The sequence below is a fragment of the Rhodamnia argentea genome, chromosome 1, assembly GCF_020921035.1.
Source record: "Rhodamnia argentea isolate NSW1041297 chromosome 1, ASM2092103v1, whole genome shotgun sequence".
Classification (NCBI taxonomy): Eukaryota; Viridiplantae; Streptophyta; class Magnoliopsida; order Myrtales; family Myrtaceae; genus Rhodamnia; species Rhodamnia argentea.
In genome coordinates this window covers 29,118,068-29,127,663 of record NC_063150.1, presented here as the reverse complement: position 1 = coordinate 29,127,663, position 9,596 = coordinate 29,118,068, and the positions used below count along the sequence as shown (strand labels likewise).

At 38.9% G+C, this 9,596-nt stretch overlaps 1 protein-coding gene across 2 annotated transcripts; it reads left to right on the top strand.

The window, feature by feature from the left end:
- Positions 1 to 3,989: 3,989 nt before the first annotated feature.
- Positions 3,990 to 8,490, top strand: LOC115747773 (probable receptor-like protein kinase At5g18500). Of its 2 annotated transcripts, XM_030684058.2 has the most exons (9): positions 3,990 to 4,545; positions 5,070 to 5,720; positions 5,820 to 5,924; positions 6,355 to 6,477; positions 6,568 to 6,738; positions 6,863 to 6,992; positions 7,159 to 7,371; positions 7,944 to 8,038; positions 8,157 to 8,490. In XM_030684058.2, the coding sequence occupies exons 2-9, from the start codon at positions 5,083 to 5,085 to the stop codon at positions 8,179 to 8,181; spliced, it is 1,500 nt and encodes a 499-aa protein (XP_030539918.1). In that variant the 5' UTR covers positions 3,990 to 4,545; positions 5,070 to 5,082; the 3' UTR covers positions 8,182 to 8,490. The 2 variants fall into 2 exon arrangements, with proteins under 2 accessions (XP_030539918.1, XP_030539917.1); XM_030684057.2 differs by having other exon boundaries at positions 3,992 to 4,545; positions 7,944 to 8,490.
- Positions 8,491 to 9,596: the final 1,106 nt, after the last annotated feature.

Below are 9,596 nucleotides of genomic sequence, written 5' to 3'. Positions count from 1 at the left end.
ATTCGATTACAATAGGTCCATTGCCGATGTAATGAATAATTTACACACCATCTAACTGTTGATGGCAAAAGGATACCTGAACTTTCAATATTTATGTACGGCACTTATTGTGATGCCAATATTTTTTTTTATCACTTAAATGCCATTTAAAAAAAAACTATTTTTTTAGGTCCACTAAAATAGTTTGGATTTTCATTAGATCTACTATCGATGTGAGAAACAATTTACGCGCTAACGATTGAATCACTAACGTATGGATGAATTCGATTACAATAGGTCCACTGCCGATGTAATGAATAATTTACGCACCCATCTGATTGTTGATGGCAAAAGGATACCCGAACTTTCAATATTTATGTACGGCACTTATTGTGATGCCAATATTTTTTTTTTATCACTTAAATGCCATTTAAAAAAAAAACTATTATTTGAGTGCCGGTTCCAGTGAGCGTCGCCATAAATTTTACATGATGTTTACGTGGCTCGCCAAAGGATCACAGTTAGCAATTAAAAAAAAGCCAAAAATTAATAAATAATTTCACGTAATATTAAAAAAATAATAATGAGCTAAAAACTAAAAAATAAGCTAAAGATTAAAAAAAAAAAAAGTTGTAGCGTGAGGGCTTGCCTCCGAGGGTGGGGGATGGCCCAATGAGGGTCACCAAGCTTTGACTAGTGGCCGGGGTTGGGCGAAGCAGACCTTGCCCGGCGTTGGCCGGGCTTGGCTATTGTTGGGGGAGATCCGCCTTGCCCAGCTGCTGTAAAGCTCGATCTCGCCAAATCTGTAAGGTCAAGCCCTCGGTAGCCATTGGCAGGGGTTGATAGCCACTAATCAGGGCTCGGTGACCCCCGCTAGCCTATCCCCCACCCTCGCTGCTATGCAAAGAAGGTTTTTTTTTTAAATTTAATTTAACTCTTTTTAAAAATTAGCTTAATTTGTAAAAGTCGGTCCATGTGAAGTCCACGTGGAGTGAATTTTCTAAAAAAAAAATTGCCACATGGGCCATTTAAAAAAAAAAATTACACGTGGGTTGCCTTTTAAAAAATCCACATAAAATTAAAAAAACATAATAAAAATTCCACGTGGACTGTTTGGCTCGAATTTCTCACCATTGACACTTGAGTGATCTTTTTTTTTTTTTTTTTTTCGATTTGGCACTTAAACGGTTCAAAAAAAAAATATTGGCACCAAAGTGGGCGGCGTACACATATATTGACACTTGCGGTGTCCTTCTGCCGATTGTTGACGTGTGGAAAAAATCCGGTCACAAAACTAACTCCAAACTCACACGAGACTCATCCAATGATGAATATGCAAGGGTTTTCCATACTGGTTGTGGACGTACCAGTTATCCAAAAAATGTATTTAGATTTCCGTTCCTTCCCCTACGTTATATTTATGTTACAACATAAATATTGGGAGACGAATATGCTAAAATAGGTAAAAGGATCGAAATCCAAAACTTTCTGAAACCCGGTTGGATTCAATGTGATTAGTCCATTTGTTTAATTTAAAGGCTATGTAATCCACTTTAACTTTACGAAAGCGCGTTAGTTAAGCTTAGTTACTTCCAACAAAGAGCCATTTGTCCGGTACTGTTTACTCTTTTTTTTTTTTTTTATGGGGCCTCTCGAAATTTTCTAAATTAAATAGACCGATTTCATTATTTTAATCCTTTTTGACCGTCAAAGCAGGAATTTGTCTTAAGTTAGCAGAAGACCAGTATTTTAGCTGGACACTTTGCAGGCCCCTCCCACAAAAAAAGGGGGGGGTGGGAAATAAGTGTCGGCAAAAAAAAAAAGAGAAAGAAGAAAGTTAAAGAAAAATCGGGAAGCATATTAAAATAGCCAGATGGGTTGGAAGCACACGGCATAAGTTCGATATATTCACCTAGGGAGATTGCCGAAGGGGAGCGCGCGGCAAAAGTCCGATATCATTCACCCAGGGAGATCGCTAAGAGGATGCCGAAGTCCGAACTCATCAACATATTCAGTTAAATCACCGTCACTAAAAAATTTTAAGCCATTGAGTTATAGGCCAATTTGGATATATTAGCTGCTCCACACTACATTAGTTCTTCAATGTGATATTTTTTTTAGCACAATCCCCACATGCATCTCGACAATGTGCATTATATTCTCTCACTTGACTTTTTCAACCTTTTATTATACTCATATACAGAAAAGAAACCTTGAAGGAGTAGTAATTAGCCAATAATTCCTAGGGCAAAATAGATAGAGGCAAGATGCTTCGCTACGCAAAAATATTGTCATATGCGCCTAGCTCAATTTTTCTTTTTATGCGGATATATATAAACATATTTAGAAAATCTAATACGATGAGTCTTGAATAAGGATCGATTACCAAAATATGCAGTCCATAAGCTGGATCAATCCACATAGATCGAAAATGCAAGTTTTTTTTTTTTTCTGGGATTACGAATGAGATAGTTCGATGAAACGGCATGAAAGTGCATGTTATGCATCAACACGAAAACTTATAAAATTTCTAGTGTGCATAGCCGAGCCAAATCAATTGTCAACATTAGTTTGATCCCCCGATGACAAATTCTTCGCATTTTTTCATGTTAAAAATGAGCAAATTGGGCATGTAACTCGACTGAATCGGAATGCACATCCAAAAGCAGTGCCAATGGAATGTTTGATCGCGCCTCTCTTTTCTTTATTTCGTAACTTCAAAGTAACAGTAACATTGCTGTCAAAGAGGAGAAAACAGAAAAGGTACTCGTAATTTCACCATCATCAACAAGAAGGGACCTTGCTTTGAAGCAAGAAAACACTGAAATGTGCAAAAATAAATAAATAAATAAATAAATACAAACGAAATAAATAAATAAACTGTCTAGAGAGAAAGTACAATAAAGACCATCACCACTGAAAGCCCAGTTTTACTTACCTCCTGAGTCATGATGCATTCCTCAATTGCTCATAAATATCTCCATGTATACGTATATCTATACGTATGTATTTTTTTCTCCGGTCATTTTTAAGTACTTCACCATGTAATTAGAACAACAAAAATGGGTTTACTGTTCTAATATTCAATGGAGGACTAGTGTTGTTTTTTACGGCTCGCCATTATAACTTCCAAGGAAATAAATCAACGCACGTTATCGCCTTACACTTTCTTTTTCTAATTACCTATAAAAAGCATTGTCTTCTTATGCATAACTCGTTAGACGTATTTCCAAGTATATGCGAGGATTGCCATATGTTGTTTGGGAAAGATAGGGGTGAGCAAAAAGAACTTCAGGGGGTGCCAGTCCAGTTCCCGATTCCAGGTAATTGTCGATCCGGTTTCTAGTTTTAGGGGTGGAACCGTCCATTCGGACTGGACCAATTTTTTTTATTTTATTTCTTGACTTTTAGAGAAACCATTTAGACTTTTAATTTTTCCAGATGTTTCTACACATTTAAAACATAATTATGCATTTCAAGCACATGCAATCGATTTCACTAGATCGCCCGGCAATCGGATCGGACCGATCTATCCAATTCCAAGCACCTCTTGTCCGGTCTCACCCCGGAATCGAGAATCAGACCGGAGATAATGCTAATAATGAACTTGTCTAAAATTGCAAAGGTAAATTTGATGTCCCATCTACAAATTAGACCTCTCATCCTTTCCACTAATTCACCCCTTTGACACTAGCACACTGATTGTTTGTCCTTCTAGTCATAACCAAACACCCTGTTTTTAACTCTCTCTCTCTCTCTCTGAATCCCATTCCATACGAGTGGAAAGATTAGATTTGGAGAAATTAATTGGGGTTTTTTTTTCTATAGTAATGATAATAATAACAATAACAATAATACAAAAGACGGGCCCCACACCCAGCAAGCAAATAGTTTTCTTTTTATAACTAATCTAATCAAGTGTCTGATTATCTGTCACCTCCAATACCAAAATCAAATTAAAGAGGGAAAAGGAAAGGACAGCAACAGGAGAAAGGACATCGAATCAAGAAGCAGGCGAAGAAAGTTTCCATTTTGACATTGCCTCAGCTTTGAAAACGTTGCGGCGATGTTTATATGTTTGTGACGGATGCAAGGCATTTTCCCCTTCTCGATCACCTACCACTGACAACTCCACTCCTCCTTCATCTGAGATAACCCCCTCCCAGGATCTTCTTTCGTTCCGTATCCATTTCCTAAAATTCTGTGCCTTTTTGGCTCTCATTTGTGTTTTTCTCCCGTTAACTGCCTGCACAGGCAAGAACGGATTGTTGCTCTGACCCTCTCTTTTCTTTTTGTCGGGGTCATATAAGGAAAAGTGAGAGAGAGTCTGAGAGGACTCGAAAGAAGCATGGGTTTTGAGCTGAGAGTCGGAGACCCTTTTGGCCAGTAGAGAAAACCCAGAGAAGAGCTTGAAGAGAGTCCTTGTTTTCATTGACGTTGAGCTCGTCTTGAAACTTGCACAAGTAGCTTTATTTATGTTTCGGAGTTGGGTATGGTTTGAATTTTTGATTCGTTATCAGCGGTGGGCTGTGTTGAGAAGGCATTGGGAACCAGTTTCAAGACCAGGTACTCATTTGAGAAGGTTGACATTCGTATGCAATCCTGTTTATCATGCATCTGGTGTCTCATTTGGTGATTATCTGTTGGTCAATTTGCTATTACATTTTGCTGGATACAGAAATTTCAAGTTTTGTGTTTCCCGGATTTGTGAAGTTCAGCTCTTTTGTTTGGTTATTGTCAACTTGTGCCCTCTGATTTTCCCATCTAATCTGCTCCCTCCCTTCCTCTCTCTCTCTCTCTCTCTCATTGATACCAGTCCGTCGGTTTTGGCAGTGTGAGAATTGGTAGGGTCTATAATGATGTAATTTTAAGACCACTCCCCATGTGAATTTTTCATAGATATATAGTTATCAAGGGCTTGAGAATCATTTATTTCATATCTGCCCCCTGCTATAGTTTCTGGAAATACGCAGTGTCTATCAAGAAGTTAAAATGTTTATGAGATCATAGACTATATAATCTTGTGCTAATCAAGATCTTTATGTGGACTTCCACTAATTAGTTTTGTATTCTATCTCACTATCTAACAGGCACTACAGAGTTATGCCCCCGAACCTTAACGCGGAACTGTTGAAGAAAACTTCTGTTTTTGGTCTCAAGGTGTGGGAATTGGTAGCAATCCTTTTTGGAGTCTTTGTCTTAATAATCATGGCGTTGTCTCTCTGCCTTAGCCTTCGCAAAAAATCCAGAAGGGCTAAAAACCTTCTTCCTCTTACCCAAATTCCTAAGGACTCAGAGATAAAAGAGATTGGCATTGATGAGGCTTCAGCAAATAATTTTGTTTCCCATGAAGGCATTATTCAGACGCTCAATGATAAGTTCAGCGATAAGGACTCCGAGAAGGCATTGGTCCTTTCCAAGAATGGAGATACCGGCAGTCAATCAGGCTCTTTTACCAACATTGAAAAGGAGGCTATGAAATCTCAGTTGGAGGGAATCCATGGGAAAGTTGCTGCTTACCAGCCTTCCTCACATCCAATAACTGCACCTTCACCTCTCTCTGGTCTGCCGGAGTTCTCCCACCTAGGTTGGGGCCATTGGTTTACTTTAAGAGATCTGGATGTAGCTACCGGTCGCTTTTCCAAGGAAAACATCATTGGAGAGGGTGGGTATGGAGTTGTTTATCGTGGTCGTCTGGTTAATGGGACACCTGTGGCAGTCAAGAAGCTCCTCAACAATCTGTACGTCGGGTGTTAGCTTGTGTCTGTTATTTTGGAGATTTTCATCATGTGGGATTAAGCAAATGATGTCGTGCTTTTCTAATAAAATATCTTTTGTAGGGGGCAAGCTGAGAAAGAATTCAGAGTAGAAGTTGAGGCCATTGGTCATGTGCGGCACAAAAACTTGGTTCGACTCCTTGGGTACTGCATTGAAGGAACACACAGGTATTGCACATAGATTTCTGGATCTGTCTTAGTAATATTGACTTCAGAGCATTTTCAAATGGTCTCAAATTCAAGAACTTGATAGTTCAATGACATAAATCGATCCACATAGCCAGCCCTAGTTAGTGGATAAAGGCTCTGTTGTTGACGACAACTCAAACTACAGCATATTGGTCAAATGCACATTGTATCTCTTAGTGGGTAAAGGCACTGTTGTTGTTGATGACCCTAGTTGCAGGGTATGATTTTTCTTATGCATGCTGGCTCCTGCATTAATATAATGAATTTGTAATTTAGGCTATTTGTCTTGCTCTAGGGCCAGATTTTCAGCAACTATTAACATTCTGTTGATTTATACAAGATGGAGCAGCAGAATCAGAATGGGTTATTTGTGTTTGCTCATTTGTTAATTTTCTTTGATGAGCTGTAGGTTGTTGGTGTATGAGTATGTCAACAATGGAAACCTAGAGCAATGGCTTCATGGAGCCATGTGTCACCATGGATATCTTACCTGGGAAGCTCGCATGAAGATTCTCCTGGGCACTGCCAAGGCGTAAGTCATTAGCATATCTATCTCATGACAGATTTGCATTTTATAGGGTTTTTCTTTGTTCTAATTCTGAATCATAATTAAATGTTGCAGATTGGCTTACTTACATGAGGCAATTGACCCAAAGGTAGTACATCGGGACATCAAGTCGAGCAATATACTGATTGATGATGATTTTAATGCAAGGATATCTGATTTTGGCCTGGCAAAACTGCTCGGTGCTGGAAAGAGTCACATCACAACTAGAGTCATGGGAACTTTTGGGTTAGTTGTTATTTCCTTACACGATTCCGACAACCAAATCCCTGTCAATTTCATGGTGGACGATTCCTGCTTATTCCTCTGTCAACTTTGAAACATTTCTCCATACACTTTGAAACATTTCCAGGTATGTAGCACCAGAATATGCCAACTCTGGGCTATTGAACGAGAAAAGTGATGTTTACAGCTTTGGAGTGGTCCTTCTGGAAGCAATTACTGGACGAGATCCTGTAGATTATGGGCGACCTGCACCCGAGGTATGCAAAAATTATCTGTTCTCTATTCAAGCGAGGAGTTCCCATGAACTACAATGACAAGTCCTATTTATATGATCAGACCAATCTATCTGCAAGTTGTCTCCGCAGCAGCACCTTTTAGTAGGTTGAATTGACGTCAGAGTTGATCCTTTTTGGTCTTTTTCAGGTGAATTTGGTTGACTGGCTCAAGATGATGGTCGGAAGCAGGCGTTCTGAAGACGTGGTGGACCCGAACATTGAGACAAAGCCATCAACAAGCGCCCTTAAACGAGCCCTTCTGACTGCTTTGAGATGCGTTGATCCTGATGCTGAGAAAAGGCCAAAAATGAGTCAAGTCGTCCGGATGCTCGAGTCGGAGGAGTACCCAATACCCCGAGAGGTTGGACTCTTAACTTCTGAAGTCTCATTTGAATCTTGATTTCTTGCAATAGGATGTCGAAGAAAATGCCAGTGAGTTTTTAGCTAGTATGAACGATTCCGAGTCTCGATTTCTTGAAAATAGGATGTCAAAGAAAAATGCCAGTGAGTTTTTAGTGAGTATGACACCATGTTGGATGACACCATTGAGTGCTCTGAAATTGCTCGTGTAATACGTCTTATTTTCTGGGCCAAAGCACGCATATTACTTCATTGAGGTGGTTTTCTGGAATTTGCTAAGACATTTTTTTTTTCAAGTCCTAGAGTATGTTAAACATGCAAGGGTAAGTGTCTTCAGAGAAGGACATACCTTAAATCTAAACCAAAATTTGGTCTGCAAGACATTGTTCAGTGACTTGTTGCAGAATTGAGTTGGTCTGCAGGGGAAAAAGATAATCCGAATGGTGGATCATTCTTGAAAACGTGCGCTAGTGGTTTATGTGTAATTGTAAAACAAGCTACTTTTCCACAAGTCATCTCTCTCTAATTAAAGTTATATAACCTTTGCCTAATGATGAGTTTTGGCAAGTTCAGGATCGAAGGCGTCGGAGGAGTCAGACTGGAGCTGCAGAGACAGAGCCTCGGAGATCCAGTTCTGCAACGGATCAGAGTGACGCTCCAGATTTAAGGTCAGACACTCGGAGGAATGCTGGGCACAGAGAACGGGGCTAATCAATGACACTATGTTTGGATGAAGGGGTTCGCGATCTCTGTGTTTAGCTGATGGCATTCTCTCTGCATTTGCAGATTCGTTTCTGCTTTACAGCGATAATCATGATCAAGGAGCTGAGAGCAGAAGCGCTTGATTGAGATTTTAGGAATTTGTGATTTGAATTGCAATATATGATTGTGGTATTGGGCAATCTTTTTATTCTCCTCTCTTTTCAGGAGTGGAAAATGGCATGATTGTAGGATGTCTTTGCCGTTGGTATTGTTGTATAGATGAGGCTCTTCCTCTATCTTCTGATTTTTCCAGCATATCCTTATCTTGCCAGCTCCATACATACATGAGACTGAGAAACAGAGTTTCATGACAATTTGGGGGAAATGAAGAGTATTGCAGTGAGTGTTAAAAGAACCCCAAATCCGATAAACCGATCTGAATCGATATGGTTCAGTTTATTGTGTTATTCATACGGTTTGTTTCTCGGTTAACGGTTTCTTTTGCTGGCTTACACGTATGTTGATTGGTTTCTTGTGACAAATTCAGAACGAGATTCTCCTTATTACAAGGATTAAAAAGACCCTGTGGTAATGGAGGGCATCTCAGAATTGTGTCTCACTCTTTTCAAAAGAGATTACTTACCTCACTGCAAGGCTTACCCATAAGTTGTGGCAAGAGATGAAGTCATCTTGTAATAGGATGCCATTACATATAACAAGAATAGAGCCCTATTTTCACCTAAGCTACTAAGCTAGACTTGGTGAAGAACACTGTGAGAAGAACCTCATTTATATACGTAGACCAGACCCCTTCGATCTTCAATCCAGGAAAAAGCAAAGGAAAAAAAAAAAAAAAAGTGAAGCTGAGAGAGCAAGATCATGAGTTCCGCACATTATGTTGCGAAAATCATCATCGTAGGGCTACTTTGTGCTCGATATGTTGCCCGTGTATAGAACATGCAGCAGACGTACGTTTGATCCGGTCTTTACTAGCTATCAAAGTGAGGATAATTGTCCAAAACATTCTAAATCTATTGCATGATAGCCAATCTAGTTCTAAACATTTTCATTATGCCAATTTAATTAGTTTCAAACCTTTTGATAATTTGCCAATTTAGCATGCGTTTGTTTCACAAAAAATTCAAAATTTGAAAAATATTCTTCAAAAACTGATTGGCTATATCGTTCAGGGAAATTAATGAACGGGAAATGTTTTCATTGTCGACAATAATTTATGCCTAATTATATTCGTGGGGTGATAAAAATATTTTTCATTTATTCATTTTTACGAGGGCTACAAGCGATTATTTTATGGAAAAATGTTTTTCAAATCTTGAGGTTTTTGTGAAACAAATGCAGCCTTAGTCCTAAATCTTTAAAAATTTGCCAATTTAGTCGTAAGCCTATAATTTGGATATTAGGCCGGAAGGACTACATTGATAAATTGGCAAAGTATTTAGGATTAAATTGTCAAATTATCCAAAGATTTAGGATTAAATTGAGACAATTGAAAGATTTATGACT

Coding starts and splice junctions, on each gene's coding strand:
- LOC115747773 (XM_030684057.2), top strand. CDS start 5,083: ATGCCCCCGAACCTTAACGCGGAACTGTTGAAGAAAACTTCTGTTTTT. Junction 6,478..6,567: donor CTCCTGGGCACTGCCAAGGC/GTAAGTCATTAG, acceptor TAAATGTTGCAG/ATTGGCTTACTTACATGAGG. Junction 6,993..7,158: donor ATGGGCGACCTGCACCCGAG/GTATGCAAAAAT, acceptor GGTCTTTTTCAG/GTGAATTTGGTTGACTGGCT.